The sequence below is a fragment of the Xenopus laevis genome, chromosome 8L (assembly GCF_017654675.1).
Source record: "Xenopus laevis strain J_2021 chromosome 8L, Xenopus_laevis_v10.1, whole genome shotgun sequence".
Taxonomy (NCBI): domain Eukaryota; kingdom Metazoa; phylum Chordata; class Amphibia; order Anura; family Pipidae; genus Xenopus; species Xenopus laevis.
Window position 1 is genome coordinate 102,455,407 of NC_054385.1, and position 17,062 is coordinate 102,472,468.

The following is a 17,062-nucleotide window of genomic DNA, read 5'->3' on the forward strand; positions in this document are numbered from 1 at the left end:
CTGTATGGAAATGAGAGGCATGTGTACAGTGAATGCTGGATACTAGAAGAAAAGATGATTGCATGCAGTCAAATAAAAATGTTTAATTGTTTTACAAAAAAATATCATGTGCAATGTGATTACATGGATGAAAAAGAGGAGAGAGAACTTAATATGAAGCAGCACCTCACTTATGTAGAAGGGAAAAGGCTTTGCACAGATTTACTTAGCGACATCCCATTAATGGTTAACCCAAGCTCTGGGCATGGTCTGTTCAGAGTTGAGGGGGGGGGGGCTGTTTCTCTTTTCAGGTTAAGGAGTGCCCTGGGATTTCCTTATTGGCCAGGAGCTCCATGTCTTTAAAATGGGAGGCACCATGAGATTCTGTCTATTTGGACCCCCATTAAAGTATTAGTTCTGGCTGTTACTCAAGTGAAGTGAAGTGATAATATTGTGTAACAACTCAGATATTAAGTTCCATAAAAAACACCGTATAGATATGTTCAGTGTATGTGAAGCCAGTGTGGAAACCTCTTCCTTCATTCCTACAGCAAGGGCCCAACAGAGAGAGATAGTCCTGTATAATGCATTCTCTGCTGGGAGTTACAGGGAGTTATGACTTTCCAGTTGGACGGAAATGTAAAGAAAAGGGTAATGTGTATGACAGTAAAGTTACTAAATTTTGAAAATATAAAAATGATTTACACACCAAGATACAAGTGAACCTTCTTCTGGTTTGGTCTTCTTCACTGGGCTGAAGTCTAGGGCATTTTTGTCCAAACCCAGGAGCTCTGCTATTCGGTCAGCCCCATACAGGTCTCCATATTTGTTGATTACCTAAGCAAAAAGAGTGTCACATTCAGTACAAATCTTATCTCAATAAACCTTTCAATAGCAGTCTCCCAGCAATACTGATATCTGCCTAAAGGCCCCCATACATGGGCCCATAAAAGCTGCCGACAGACTGCTTATTGGCCTGTGTGTGGGGCCTTCCGACTGGCACCCACTATCGATATCTGGCCGGAAGGATCAGGCAGGTTAAAAAATCCTGTAGGATTGCGACCACATCTTTTCGTTGCCGAGTTCCCGCGATCCGACCGCCCATTTGACCTCCATTCTGATCCGACCGTTGGGCCCTAGGGCCCACGATCAGATCACCTCAATATCACCCACTTCAATGTGGACATATTGGGGACAGATCTGCTTGTTTGGCGACATAACCAAATAAGCGGATCTCACTGTGTATGGCCACCGTAACGCTCCTGGTCTCATTTGTTTCTATGGCCGAACGCTTCTTTGGCCAACAAATCAAAACTCACCCGACTGAGAAGGAACAACTGGGCCTTTGCAATAAGAAAACAATAATGCTCCTTAATAAACCATAAAAACGATGTATGTAAAACATCTTCATTAAATATTGAGCTTAGGAGACCCATGAGAAAAGTCAGAGACAAAGAATCTGAGCCTCAGGGCTGAACCTCAACCCTTAAAATTATGTCACTTGAGGTTCAGCGAAATCCATTCCAAATGATTCCTGAAAGATTTGTGGTTCAGCCGAATCCCATGAATAGGGATTTGGTGCATCCCTAATAACCGTGCATTCTGAATATAGAGACATAACTTCCAGTGGTTACACAGGTCATGCTTACATAGATTTCTTTGCAAAGGTTATTTTCATGCAAAAATGAAAACTGGTAACTGCTTGAATGCATCCAAAGCCAACAGGATGAGCCAGCATCTCAGAACAGTAAATTCATCTGATGCTCATTTGGGACTTAATATCTCTTCCACCAGACTTAATATCCATGGTAACTTAAGCTAGAGGATGTTAGAATGATTAAACCGTGGATAGCACTAAGAGCCAAGGCTTGCTTGAGCCACAAGACTCTGGTGTTAGACTGCAGCAGTTACCTAGAAAACGAGTGCAGTCTAAATCAGCAGTTGCACAGCGCTGGAAAGATTTTATACTGATGTTTTTATAGTCAGAAACGACGTCACTTCCTAGCAAAGGAAAAATATTTATCAACATAAGCAGGAAACTCGAGTACTCACCTTTCTTTTAACAAATTTATCCCAGTAATTATTAGGGAATGACCTGCAAAATAATAAAACAGTGTGAATACTAAAACAGAATACTGTGCTACACAATGCAGAATAAATGCATTTCCTGTTGCCTGTACGTATTAAGTCTTCTTGTAAAGGTATAAATGGGGGATCAGTTCATCTACATATTCTGGTTTTTCCGAATTACATGGCATTCATAGACTAGAATAGAGGTGGCCACATGACATTAAAAGAAAAATACCTCTAGATAAATACTAAAAGCGTTTTCAATGCAAGCGGTGTCTTACGGGGTGTTAATGACAAGCCGGTCCCATTGCCCTTTTATATCATCCTCTGAAGGCTGCTCTGTGATGTACAGGCCATCAAACTCCACATTGCGAGCAATTTCCTTTTCACGCTTAAATACCACCAGAGGAACCTTGAGCAAAGAAGGAGGGCAGTAAATGTGTTGTGTTTACATTAAGAATGCATTATTATTATTCTTCTTCACACCCTATGACAGTGAGGGAAAGGTGGAGTCTCCTGAATACGGCTGATAACAATGCAATGCATCCACACTAAATGAAAATGCTGAAATTACGTGCGACTGTGAATCAATCCCTCAGGTATCAAACAGCAGGAGTTATAATGGAATTCTCTTTTTGTATTAAAGCTACTTTTGTTTTACTAGAAAAAAAGAGAATTTCATTGTCAACTTTGTGATGTTTATACAAATACAGAAAGACCCAAATGATGGTCCTTGGAGACTGACTGCCGCTGAATGAATCTAATGTGATCTTCTAGGGTTAGAGAAGTGCAATGTATCAAATGGTGTCGGCTAAAACAAACACTGGAATGGAATGATGCTTCATCCAGGATTCGATTCAGAATTGGGCCAGGATTCGGCCAGTAGGAAAAAACCTGGTGGGTAACGGCTCGTGTGGGCTCCACCGGCTGCAACCCGCTCCTTGCAAATATGATTGACAAATAGTGGGAAAGAAACCAATAAGCGCACACGCATACGTCATTGCAGGATGGGCATCGGGCCCCCCAGTCTGACCCTGTTCAGCCTTATTCAGCAGGATTCAGATTTAGGTGAATCCTCGTGCCTGGCCATACCAAATCCTAATTTGCATATGGAAATTAGGGGTGGGAAGGGAAATTGCATAACTTTTTGTGACACAACAAGGAAGTAAACATTTTTTCCCACTTTTTCTTCTTCATTTGGTTCGGTATTCGCCCAAATTTTTCGTGAAGGATTTGGGGATTCGCCTGAATACCAAATAGTGGATTTGTTAATAATAAGATAAGTAGCCCCCACTGGTGTAGTTAGTTTTATTAGTTTTTTTGTATGTTTTTTATTACGTATTTATTAAAGGGATCCTGTCACGGGAAAACATGTTTTTTTCCAAAACACATCAGTTAATAGTGCTGCTCCAGCAGAATTCTGCACTGAAATCCATTTCTCAAAAGAGCAAACACATTTTTTTTTATTCAATTTTGAAATCTGACATGGGGCTAGACATTTTGTCAATTTCTCAGCTGCCCCATGTCATATGACTTGTGCCTGCACTTTAGGATGGAACTGCTTTCTGGCAGGCTGTAATTTCTGCTACTTAATGTAACTGAATCAGTCTCAGTGGGACTTGGCTTTTACTATTGAGTGTTGTTCTTAGATCCAACAGGCAGCTGTTATCTTGTGTTAGCTTCCCATTGTTTTTTTTTTTTGGCTGCTGGGGGTACATTGCAGTACTTGCAGTACAGCAGCAAAGAGTGACTGAAGTTTATCCGAGCACAAGTCACATGACTGGGGGCAGATGGGAAACTGAAAATATGTCTATCCCCATGTCAGATTTTAAAATTGAATATAAAAAAATCGGTTTGTTGAAATAGATTTTAGTGCAGAATTCTGTTGGTGCAGCACTATTTACGGATGTGTTTTGAAAAAAAACTGTTTTCCCATGACAGTATTCTGGTTATTATTTTTGAAAATAATATGTCATTGTACCTATTACAGCATACCCTTTGGTATTTGTTGTCATATTAAATTTGCTTGTTTATGTGAAAACCTAAAATAATATTTTGAAATACAAGAAACGTACCCCCAATATATCAGATATGTAAAAAAAAAACAAATAACTCCCTAATATTTTAATCTGATCTCACCAGACGGAAAGACTATCAGCTAAAATAGTCCTCTTCTTAAATGAAAAAGAGAATTCATATATATTATTTTAGGGCAAGTACCTTGAGGCAGTAGTATCCAATGACACAGACGAAGGAGATAATGGTGTGCATAACAGCCAATATGCGCAGTGTTGGAGCCATGTAACCTGTGTTTTCCTGCAGAACAAAATATACAGCCCCCTCATCTGCGTCCTCTTCTTCTTCTTGAAACGTGTCCCATAAGTTTGTTTCATTGTCTTCACTGTCTTCACTGGAATGTTCTTCAGTCACCTATAAAAAGAGAGCGTCAGTCACCATCCTTGGATGGGCACCTTTGTGTTTGAATATTCCTGTAGTATAGTTACAGGCGAAAAGATCAGATCAGAACAGCTTCTTCTGCTGAAACTCTTAACAATTCAGACTTTTAATTGCCAGCCTCTGAATTTGGAAAACTAGAAAACCAAAGAAATAGATTGTATTGCACCAAGCTGAACTGTAAAGGCGCATAATGAGATACAGACCTGCTGTGTGAGAAGAAAGCACAGCTGAGACGCACCGCTAAACTAAACATTAAAGTCTTGGGAAGAAACTCTGAAATATCTGTCCTCAAAGAAACTATTAGATTCTTCACAAGAGGACAAAAGGTATAGGCACCCAACAAAAGAACCTGCTGTAAGAGTACGCAAACTGCTGTTCTGAGGACTACGCAAGCGAGAAGAGACATTTTACCTTGTAGAACAAAAGAATGAAGTTAATGGCAAATGCGACAAACAGAGCAAGGAACCTTAGATTGTAGAAATTTCTGGCCAGATAATTCTGAAATAAAACAAAGGCAGAATCAATGAGCAGGTTTAATTAATTATACCAAATGATAAAATCATTAACTTTCGATCCGTTTATCCCCGAATTTACCTTTATTATTGCTGTAGTTAAAAACAAAAAGATCTTGAGATCTGAGTGAATGACGACATTCTAATGGCTCAGTGTACTTGGATATTGTGCATCATAACTTTGCTTACAGACAAGTGACAGACATGTGTCTCCATCGCTTCTAATGTCTTTTGGTATTTAATGTTAAAAAGGTAATATTTCATATGAAATGCAAAACTAACCACCCTCCAGCTTTTGTTGAATACAATGAGGAGTATCCGGGGCCAGGCTCCATCAGGCTGAGGAAGCCGAGAGTTGCACTAAATAGCCGGGGAATGGAATGGATTGTACAAGACAACCACAGCCAGACAGCACATTCCCCTTTAGGACCTATTTATCCCATTTTTAGAGACCTATATATTAAACCTTCCTTTAATCAATGAAACTGAACTTCAGGCAGGTGAATAAAACCCGCACTGATTTCTCAGCAAAGAAACACATTTACAATAACTATTTCTATCACATGCTTAAATCACAAACTGACCCGTAGGGGGCAATTTATAAGTTAAAGATAACATTTATTTCAGTCTTGAGGACAAAAATAGCTTTCCTATTGCAGACTGAGATTTTTAGATATATATAGATCGATTTTTTTTCTCTCTAAAAGAATTCATGAGCTTAAAGCTGCAGAGTTCCATTGGGCACATGATTGAGTGTGAATGGAAGTCTAGCACTGCACATAACTGGCAACTCTTTAGTATTCCAGGTTCCTTATAGTGTAGGGAAGTCTATAGTAATTGTCCCTCATCGTCTATAGAAGTCTATAGTAAGTGTCCGTTATAGTCTAGGGAAGTCTATAGTAAGTGTCCCTTATAGTCTAGGGAAGTCTATAGTAAGTGTCCCTCATAGTCTAGGGAAGTCTATGGTAAGTGTCCCTCATAGTCTAGGGAAGTCTATAGTAAGTGTCCCTTATAGTCTAGGGAAGTCTGTAGTAAGTGTCCCTTATAGTCTAGGGAAGTCTATAGTAAGTGTCCCTTATAGTCTAGGGAAGTCTATAGTAAGTGTCCCTTATAGTCTAGGGAATTCTATAGTAAGTGTCCCTTATAGTCTAAGGAAGTCTATAGTAAGTGTCCCTTATAGTCTAGGGAAGTCTATAGTAAGTGTCCCTTATAGTCTAGGGAAGTCTAAAGTAAGTGTCCCTTATAGTCTAGGGAAGTCTATAGTAAGTGTCCCTTATAGTCTAGGGAAGTCTATAGTAAGTGTCCCTTATAGTCTAGGGAAGTCTATAGTAAGTGTCCCTTATAGTCTAGGGAAGTCTATAGTAAGTGTCCCTTATAGTCTAGGGAATTCTATAGTAAGTGTCCCTTATAGTCTAAGGAAGTCTATAGTAAGTGTCCCTTATAGTCTAGGGAAGTCTATAGTAAGTGTCCCTTATAGTCTAGGGAAGTCTATAGTAAGTGTCCCTTATAGTCTAGGGAATTCTATAGTAAGTGTCCCTTATAGTCTAGGGAAGTCTATAGTAAGTGTCCCTTATAGTCTAAGGAAGTCTATAGTAAGTGTCCCTTATAGTCTAGGGAAGTCTATAGTAAGTGTCCCTTATAGTCTAGGGAAGTCTATAGTAAGTGTCCCTTATAGTCTAGGGAATTCTATAGTAAGTGTCCCTTATAGTCTAGGGAAGTCTATAGTAAGTGTCCCTTATAGTCTAAGGAAGTCTATAGTAAGTGTCCCTTATAGTCTAGGGAATTCTATAGTAAGTGTCCCTTATAGTCTAGGGAAGTCTATAGTAAGTGTCCCTTATAGTCTAAGGAAGTCTATAGTAAGTGTCCCTTATAGTCTAGGGAATTCTATAGTAAGTGTCCCTTATAGTCTAGGGAAGTCTATAGTAAGTGTCCCTTATAGTCTAGGGAAGTCTATAGTAAGTGTCCCTTATAGTCTAGGGAAGTCTATAGTAAGTGTCCCTTATATTCTAGGGAAGTCTATAGTAAGTGTCCCTTATAGTCTAGGAAAAGCTTGTGCAATGTGGGAACATTTTTGATGACATTTTGGCTCAAGACAATTCATGCAGCAAATGATATATATCCAAGAATGAAAACCTGTATGAATAAAGCCAATCGCTGTATCTTACCAGCATCTTTGTTTGGTAGATCTCCAAGCCAGCCAAGAAGTTTGCCATAAATGCTTCGGGTTCCTCTTTCTTAGGTCCCCGTCTCTTTTTCTTACTTATACTCTCTTTACTTTCCACTAACTCGGACTGTTCCTCTGCCTTAACCTTGTCCTTTTTTTCACCATCTTCCAGGCTAAAGAGAAAGTCAAATGTCCCGCATGATAAACGTGTACCATTCGAGAAATAATGGAAGATATGATCTTGGATCATAAATGTTTAATTTTACATATTCAGACAGACAACTGTGGGAGCAGATATCTTAACTGAGACAGGATTAAAAAAAAACAACAAAAAAAAACTCAGCCAAGTGCTACAAATGTCTAATGGACACTGGATTGTACAGTAAAAAAAAATGTCCTTCACCCGTTCAATAACTGAGGTAAGTGTCACTGTGGAGTAAGTAAGTGTTCCCTTAAGTAATTTGCCACCAATATCTGCATGATGGTAAGTAGCTTTGATACAAACCATCAGGGAGGCACAAGACATATTGTTGCTATAGTCCCTTTGAGTTATTTTGCTCCCAAACTAACAGTATATACAGCACTACCTGTGTGACACATCCCCTCATATTGTACCCAAGAGAATCTGATTTCTGTGGATCAGGTGTTCTTAAGCTGTCCATACACAGAGAAATCCACTTGTTTGGCGATGTTGCCAAACAAGCAGCTCTCTCCCCAATATGTCCACATTGAGGTGGGCGATATTGGGCTGATCCGAGCGTGGGCCCTAGGGCCCAACGATCGGGGATCATAATGCCGCAATACGGGTGGTCGGATCGAGGGACCACATCTACGAACAGATGTGGCCATGATTTCTAACCCTGCCCGATCGGCATCTGGCCAACTTTCAGCCAGATATCAATCGGGGATGCCCATCAGAGGGCCCTATGCACGGGCCATTACGCCAACTCGGCAGCTTTTATCGGCCCGTGTATGGCCACCTTAAGTGTTAACTCTAAGCACAAATCAATGTGTATATTAAATATAATGTAACTGCCCAACAATAGGAAAATGCTACTGCTTGGCAGTGATGTCATTGGTTCACATCTAAAACCCATTCATTTTGCATTTATTAGTGCACAGTTTCAACAAAAGCAGGACTATTTGGTCTGGAAAAGAACAGCCGAGACTATAAAATAAATACATGTATTATTATATGATACACAACCATTCATTCATTTATCAATAGTATTCAGAAAACAGCAGTAACCCTTCCTCCTTGTCAATGGAATTTTGTGACCAGAGGTTTAGTAGCTCTATAGAGATAAAAAAAAAAACTGTTCCAATATCACTCCTATGATTTACTCTGTGTTTGAATGGTCTCCTTCTGCCTGTATTCATTCTGTCTTCACTTCGGTACCCAATGTATTCCTGATCACTGTGCTCAAGGCCAGTTCCCAACATACAAACACCAGTAAGTAGTGGGGGTGATGTTTGGGGGCTGAGTTATATGGTCCTCAAGGCACAGGTACAATATCAGGGGATAAATCCTGTAGGTTATACTTAAAAGCAAGTTGACCGCTTACAGTGGTGGAAGGTACAACTTCTGGACTTCACCTGCCCTTTAATTTTACATTTGCTAATACTGAAATATTTTAAAAATGATTCCCTGCTCACACACACTGATCTGAGTCCTTCCCTTGTGTAGCAATTACACCACAGCTTTAGCTCAACTGGAAAACACAGAGGCCTTCAGGAAACATTCTCATCTGAAGAAATGGCATGTAGAAGGGGCAGTGGGTGGCACAGAAATGCCACAATCCATTATTTATGATGAGGAAATGTCAAATGCTGAATTTTGCACTTTCATTCTGGTTAGAATTAAGTGGTAAACACAAACCCTACATTGATCATCTTGGTAACTCTTCCAGATACGGAAGCACCAAGACTCTAATCTTTCTTTCATTCGTTATGCTTTGTATAGGCCAGGAGAATAGCAACCAAATGATTATATTGGCACATGGACACACTCAATCGCTCACTTATGAACCCCGGCAGTAAATCAGCATCATTATTGCACCTTTCAGTCCAGCAACTCGAAAAATGACTTACTCTGCCTTCTCAGATTCGGCCTTAGATTGCTCCTCTTGTTCTTTGGCAAGTTCGGCAGCCTGTAATCACAAGCAAACATTTATTAGACATTGATATCATTACAGTTACTCTGAAAGTATTCAAACGAGGCTGTTTTGCTGATATATCAAACATTCAATTCCCCAGAGAATTAATATTATTTATAATTACTCTTATTTCGGTTATTTGCTTCCTCGTGCCCCTGATGGAATTGTTAGACCAGTATCTTTACTGTTTGGCAAAACTTAATGTGGGTAAATAAATCCGCCCCATAGTAACACACAGGCACAAGAGTATGATTTATGAGAACCAATGAAAAGCCTTGGTATCTGCATTTTTATTCTAATATCACTATAAAGGATAAAAGGGATTACAGGACAGGTCCAGCAACCCATGTTATTATCCTCCAACATCAATAGCAATATTCTCTCACTTTTAAATACAATTTATACATTTACTCTTCCTTAATTCATTTTCCCCTTCATGCAGAATATCCGAAGGCAAATAGGGCTACACGATTGCTGGGATTTTCCTTAGGGAAAATGAGTAACCACAGTAAATTGCTGTCACTGCTTTCAACTGGAATTGACTAGAGCACAGCTCATGGGAATGACTCTCTATGTTTTCCAACTATAAGAATCTAGAAGGGCAATTAAAACTTGAACCTTATTAGGAATGTATACGTATCATTACATATGATATTGTTTAAATTAAGAATCAAATATAAAGACATGGAATATGGAAGGCTCAATGCCTTATTAAAGATTATTCTTTTTATTTACACAATTTCACACTTCACTTCACTGCAATTCTTCTCTCCTAAACTGTCCCTCACTCTTCTGCTTCTTTCCCTGTCTCTCACATACTGAACCCTCACTTCCTCTTCCTTGTTCCTCTCTAGCAAATCTCAACAACTTTATTAACACTTGAACTTGTAATAATAATAACAGTCATGCCCAATAGTCCCCTTTACAAGTGTATAATATTGAGTAATATTCATGACGTTGTGCCTTCTGCATCTTCCTAGATTGTAGCAGCCAAGGACACCCAAGAATTTTTCAAAAATGATTTTAATGAAGCCAAAAAAGTGCAGCAGGGAGGTGTTTGGTCTCCAAAATTGCACAAAATGAAACAAAAGGTGCAGTACCATTTTAAGCCTCTTGAAGTTGTGTTTTTAATAATGATTCTATATTTTTGCAAAGTCATAATGCTTCATACTGGCAAATTTAAAACCATTTACATTAGGGTAAATCTAAGAGACTGATAGAAGCAAAATACAGGGAAAATGTTGCCATTAAACAGGAGGCCGCTATTTATTCCGATAAATTGCCCAGATAGGAATTCTTTTCTCTCGGTCTAAGCTCAATCATTGAGTGCTGATGAATGGATCTCTCCCAGTGCCTCACAAATGGCTACTAATTAACATCCAGAATAAAAGTCTAATTAACTGTGTTGATTAGGGCACCCGTCTGCAATTCATTTCTGCACAAGGCCTTTGTGATTAGATTAGTGAATAAAAGCATTTCTATACAGTGTTCCCACTTCTGGTATAAACAGGCGCCCGTATGAATGGACTCGCACGCAGGTACAGCTCATTTCATGCATTTGGGGGGTTTCATCAGAATCAGTTTTTCTCTGTTGGGGACATGGAGTAAATATATCCATGGGAAACAGCTTCATCCAGGGAGAAAAACATGCAGTGAGTCTGTTTCCCTGGAAACCACTGAAAAGAAAATGCCAGGGGAAGCCATATAATAGAACTAGAGGCTCAGACACCCAAACACATGTAATAAACAGAAGGCAAAGCTCCATCACTAACTAATGAGAGAATGGCTGCCGCCTACACAAATGCCTAAAATGAGGTGCTTCGGGAGTTGCAACACTCTACAGAGAAGCGTGCCACCCGCCACAATGTTTGCATACAACTCTTCTACTGTATCTATACAACTCCCCATATAGTTCATGAGGAAGCTGTAGGCACTCAGAAACACTTGCTCAGTGCAATGACATATTTGTGACCAACAGGTCTGCTTACTGTGACTGCTAACCTTGTGTAATCTTTAAAAGGTATCAGTACTGAGATTAACTAACCCCTTCATTGTTTGCACCTCAAATTATGACTGTAAAAAGCCCTGTTCTGCACTCCTCAGACCCAGACTGAAACTGCCCACATTGTTCACCAGTTCACACTTTACACAAGCTGCTGGGGGGGGCTCCATTATTGTGTCAGTGTATATAGTACAGTATGAACTGTTCATCTTAGAGTGGTCCTAATAGGTTTCTCTATCTCCTGCTTTATTTTTACTTTCGTATGTGTGTGCCATACTCTGCTTTCCCTATGTTCCCTGTATGCCATACTCTGTCTGCCCTATGCTCCCTGTGTGTGCCATACTCTGATTGCTCTTTACTCCCTTTGTGTGCCATACTCTGCCTGCACCTATGTTCCCTGTATGTGCCATACTCTGCCTGCCCTATGCTCCCTGTGTGTGTCATACTCTGCCTGCCCTATGCTTCCTGTGTGTACCATACTCTGATTGCTCTTTACTCCCTTTGTGTGCCATACTCTGCCTGCCCTATGCTTCCTGCGTGTGCCATACTCTGCTTGTTTGTGCCATACTGTGCCATACTGTGCCTGCCCTTTGCTACCTGTGGGACATGAGATTGGTAGGGTTTGTTCTGGGGGTTTGTTAGCGTTTGGACATTGTGGTTAGAGGCTCCTTAGTTGTTTAATCACCATGTAGCATTAATACAATTTGGGCTTTGCACATTCTTCATTTCCATAAAAACCATGGACCTCTTGTATAGTTCTGCTTCAGGTCATTTTTGAATGCTGCTTGGTTGAGAGGTAAGGCTTGACAAAAAGGCACAGCACATCAGTTGCTTTGTCAGTCACACAACTGCTTTTGGTGAAGGCAGATTCTACAAGGAGAGGGAGAAATGCACGAGTAGGTAGGGTGAGGGTCAGGCCACACGAGCAGATTCGGGGAGATTAGTTGCCCCAGTGACAAATCTCCTCTTCTTTGGGGCGACAATCTCCCCGAACACATGGCGTTTCGCTTTCCAAAGTCGCCCGAAGTTGCCTCGGAGGGGTGGCTGCTGCAAACTGTTTGGTTTTTTTTATAGATCTGCTAGGACAGTAGCTTCTTGCAGCCATGGACAAAACCAGAGGTAATGCAATAAAGATACATTTAGGCACAAAGTACAGTTGGCATAGTGATGACAAACTTAGCACAAAGTGGTTTTGGTTGAACAGTTCACTTAATTAGCAGAAAAAGCATGACTTTGTGTTTAGACTGGTACATGACCATGTCACATCTAGGGGACAACCCTTGATATCCAGGAAGCAGCACAATTTGTCCATTACAGGGGATTCTTTAGCTGAAGGTGAGCACACAAGTGTAACTCTCTCCCTGCTGCAAGTTCTGTCCTTTAATAATGACTCTGATAAGGCCTGAATGTGCCTCCGCTGGAAGTTTACAAGAAAGGAATAGGCTGGAGCATTCAGAATGACCTTGTTAGGCCCTACAACTGTCATATATAAACATGAAAGGGTGAGCTAGTCAGTTAGTGTATCTATAGATAGACCCAATGGTAGCTATATTTTGATTGATCTGTATTATTTATTTTATATATGTCTTACCCCTTCTTATTCTGGCTGTTTCAAGTCTGCAGTTAAAAATGTATATGATTGTCAGTTCCCCTTTCAGCAATCTGTCTCTCTACATGATGGCTTTGTGTCAGAGTCGTTTATTTTGAAAGACAGTTAGCTCCCATACATTCTAGGCAAGGGGCGCACACACCAATGTAACTGGCCTTACAGGAATCAAATTCAGACACAGGCACCTGCATACAGAGAGACAGATTGCCTAGAGGGAGATACTGAACAGTAATTTGATTATTCCAGATTCTGCACACAACTTTCAACTTATTGTATTTAAAAAAGGCTCACATTTCCTCATATGACATTTTTTCTTTTTTGATATTCTCAATATTTTACAATATTAAATTTCATAGGAGCTACAAATAAGGAGTATTCATGGGCAAGCTCTTGTGGTAAAAAGAACATGATAAATGACAGATAACATAGTCATACTACAAAGAAAATACAAATCCAGAAAGAGGGCTATAGAAACAGTTTGTTAGAACCAAAGCAAATTTAAAAGAAAGGTAATTTAAGATACTTACAAGTGCGTTTTTTCTCTTTCGGACTGCGTTCTCCAAGCTTGGAGCAGTCTCTGTAGTTACAGCTTCTGAGAAATCACCAAGTCCAACTTCTGGGCTATGCTTCGAGCCTTCCTTTTTCCCCTGAATGCCAAAAATATCTGGCATATCTACGTCCCCCTTGTCTCCTTTTACAAGATTAGCAAGTTCAGTGGAAGTTGCATGTTCATTAGCATCTACCTTTTCAGCTTCCAGGACATCATCGTGAATTCCAAACTGAGTAGGGTCTGGCATATCACCTAAGATCTTTGTAACTTTAATGTTTTTGGCCCCTTCCACTAAACCTCCTCCAAACACAGTGCTCCAAAGTATCTGGAATACGCCCCATACAATCGTAAACACAAACTGAAACAGTCCAACGAAAAGCATCCAGAAAAATGAGAAGAAAACCTTCACTAGCTCCTTCAAAGTCATCTTCTTCACCTTCCGAAGCTGTTTACCAATATTTTTTAATGTAAGCATTTTTAGGAAATTGGAAGTATTGTTTTTAAGAGATGTACATGCTACAATAAATGCTGAAGAAGATTCTAAAGACTGTGCTTCCTCATCTTCTTCACCAACTTCTATGATGTGATGTGATTCTTCCTCTTCTTCTTCCTCGGGTCTCTCTACAGCATCTGAATCAGAGATCTGAGATGCCAACTGCATCTCAAAAATAGTGTCTTCACAGAAGTTAACAAATAGTTCCATCTTCTCTTGTTCTCCACCTTCATTCACCACATCAAATATGAACTGTCTCTTTGATTCCTTGACCTGTGGTTTTTCCCACTGTGTTCGGCTTGACTCACTAATCTCAAAATACACTCTTTCTATTCTCTTTGCTCCTCCCATAATTTCAATGCGACCAAGGTATGGGGAAAAGTAACTTAAAACACTACTAGCAGGTTCTAATAGACACTGGAGCCGGGAATCATGTGGCATATGTTCAGAAAGATTTGTCAGCAGAACAGCCACATTGAAGCCGATGTCTTTTGCGGGTTCATGAAATCTATCCACAAATTCAACATAATTAAACATATCGTTTTCATCAGCTTCAGCACAGGAGAGCAGGAATTCAATTTCTGATGGTGCATATTGCTTCTGTCCCTCCATCGCCTTCTGGAACTCTTTCTTGGAGATGACACCTTTCCCCTCAGGATCATATTCCTTAAAGGCATCAGAGCTGGTCAAGTCTTTCAGCTTAAGGAACATATCAAAGAACTTGAGGATCATTTCTACATTGCTAGAGGACTCTACCAGTGTGTCCACCATTTGTTTTCCAATTGTCCCATTCACTACATTTCCTAGAAAACAGAAATACAAAAAAATATATAAATGAATGAACAGGTTATTACACTGTACTGGGCACACACAGAGCTGTGGATCTTGCTTGAGCATTTTGATGTTGAGGTCTGTCTGTTACCATCATGTGCATGCAGTAGGGCAACTGTCATTCAGGGCCATTTTGTCTGCTGATGTTCTCACAGTGGGCATAGCATCCCGTGTGTCAGGGGCTTAAAAGGTTGTAGTGTATTCAAACCAGCAATTAAAAACAGTTTATTTAAAACATAATAATCTCTGGATACATAAACAATGATATTGCAATAAAAGACGTTTAAAACATGCAAACATAAACTCTTGGCCAGAAAATCAGTGTTACCTTCTAAAAGGGACAGCAGCATCACAACCATGTCCTGTAAGAGGTCCAGTAGTTCTTTTAATAACTCAATCTGGCTAGAATCCTACAAGATGAAATAGCACATGAAAATCAATGAACTGGTGGATTTATAGCTTCGGTAGCATAAGAAAACAGCTCAAAAAAGTAAGTGCATGAAAAGGATGGTTGATCCAATTTCACTGTTAATTCAAACTGGTATATACTAGCATTACACACATTCTATAACAGAGAGAGTAATACCAATGAATTGTACAAAAACTGACAAAATGTATTGTTTTTTTTCAGATTTATCATAGAATCCCACTACTAAAACATATTCTCTGAGAAAGGCATCTTTAAAGCACAAAACAATCACTCCTTAGTGATCAAGCAGTTATGCCAGCAGTAAGAACTTAAAATAAGGCTAAAAAGAGGCATAAACATCTCACCTAAATATCTCAAAAGAACAGCTTAGTCAAATCTTAATATATAACAATAATATGTAACAATAAGCAGACTTGGGTCAGCCTCACATTCTTTATTTACACTATATGATGTAATTGTACATCAATCTTTTATTTTGGTGCATTACACCAAACTTTTTGGGCAGAGACACACGCTCAGCTTTGGGGAGATTTAGTCACCCAGCGACAAATCTCCTCTTCTTCGGGGGCGACTGATTTCTCCGAACTGCTTCCCGCCGGCTAGAATGTAAATTGCCGGCGGAATGGCAATCAGCGTGCTTTATTTTCCGAAGTTGCCAGAAGCGAAGCGGTTATTCAGATGATAGCCGGCGAGAGGCAGTTCGGGGATATTAGTCGCAATGAATCTGAGCGTCTGTCTCTGCCCTTATAGTCAAAACTGATTAGTAGCAGACACAGATACACAGAAACACAGGAGTGATCATACAGCTTTGTTGGAAACTGACCATATGATAAATGATATGATGAATCAGCCCATGGTCGACTTATGTCTCTCTTACCTGTGATAGTTTCATTTGCATATTTGCAAAGACATGGAGAAAACCAACAACGGCATCCCATAGACGGCTATGTGCCAAGCTCTGCTGATTTCCAATGCACGGACCCTGCAGCAAAATATTGTAAACAGTAAATGTGCTGTATGATATGGCTGAATGCTAAATAAGTTTGGTACTTAATCTTAATATACTTAATACTGAACAGAATTAATTACAATGCCTAGATTTAAATATAGGTATCTCAGTTCTAAAATGTGTTGTGTGTTACGCAGTGGCGGAACTACCGGGCGAGCAGGGGGTGCAAGCGGGCCAGGGCCCGCACCCCCTCAGGGCCCCCCGGCAGCTCACGCGCCGCTGACAAATGCGGCTGTACTGAGGGGGGCGGGGCCCAGCTGCGCGTCACGCACCAGGGCCCACCCCCCTCTAGTGACCCTACTGGTTTTACGCTTAGCTTTAAGGTAAGAAAAGACCATTCTTTGTCAGGACTGGCCCTGTAGCCTTCCCAGCAATAAAGTCTTCTTATGTCTTAGGCTTTGAATGGGTTCAATATACAGTGGGATCCGCTTTAACTTCACACTCCTTTCAAATGAAATACAAGGCTGACTGATAATTTCCCTACTGATGATTTCTCTTGTCCTTCTACTAAGGGATCCTGCTTATAGCTGTTATTATTATTATTAACATTTATTAGGGATGCACTGAATCCACTATTTGGGATTCAGCCTAATCCCTGAATCCTTTGTGAAAGATTTTGGCTGATTGAATCCTAATTTGCATCTGCAGATTAGGGACTGGAAAGAAAAAAAGTGAAAACATTTTTTCACTTCCTTGTTTTGTGATGAAAAGGTCATGTGATTTCCCTCCCACCTTAATTTACATATTAGTATTCGGATTCGGCCAGACACAAGGATTCAGCAGAATCCCGAACCAAATCC

The 17,062-nt window shown here is 40.1% G+C and overlaps 1 protein-coding gene across 10 annotated transcripts in view; it reads right to left on the minus strand.

Annotated features, from left to right (window-relative positions):
• Positions 1–17,062, minus strand: part of ryr3.L (ryanodine receptor 3 L homeolog) — a 268,307-nt gene that overhangs the window by 21,046 nt on the left and 230,199 nt on the right. For all 10 annotated transcript variants that reach the window (XM_041573333.1, XM_041573332.1, XM_041573331.1 and 7 more), the window contains 10 exons: positions 16,131–16,235; positions 15,152–15,233; positions 13,477–14,795; positions 9,274–9,332; positions 7,184–7,355; positions 4,918–5,004; positions 4,270–4,479; positions 2,331–2,461; positions 2,032–2,074; positions 689–816 (listed from right to left, as the gene is read on the minus strand). In XM_041573333.1, the coding sequence (XP_041429267.1) occupies positions 689–816; positions 2,032–2,074; positions 2,331–2,461; positions 4,270–4,479; positions 4,918–5,004; positions 7,184–7,355; positions 9,274–9,332; positions 13,477–14,795; positions 15,152–15,233; positions 16,131–16,235 (2,336 nt within the window). The remainder of the gene's footprint in view (positions 1–688; positions 817–2,031; positions 2,075–2,330; positions 2,462–4,269; positions 4,480–4,917; positions 5,005–7,183; positions 7,356–9,273; positions 9,333–13,476; positions 14,796–15,151; positions 15,234–16,130; positions 16,236–17,062) is intronic.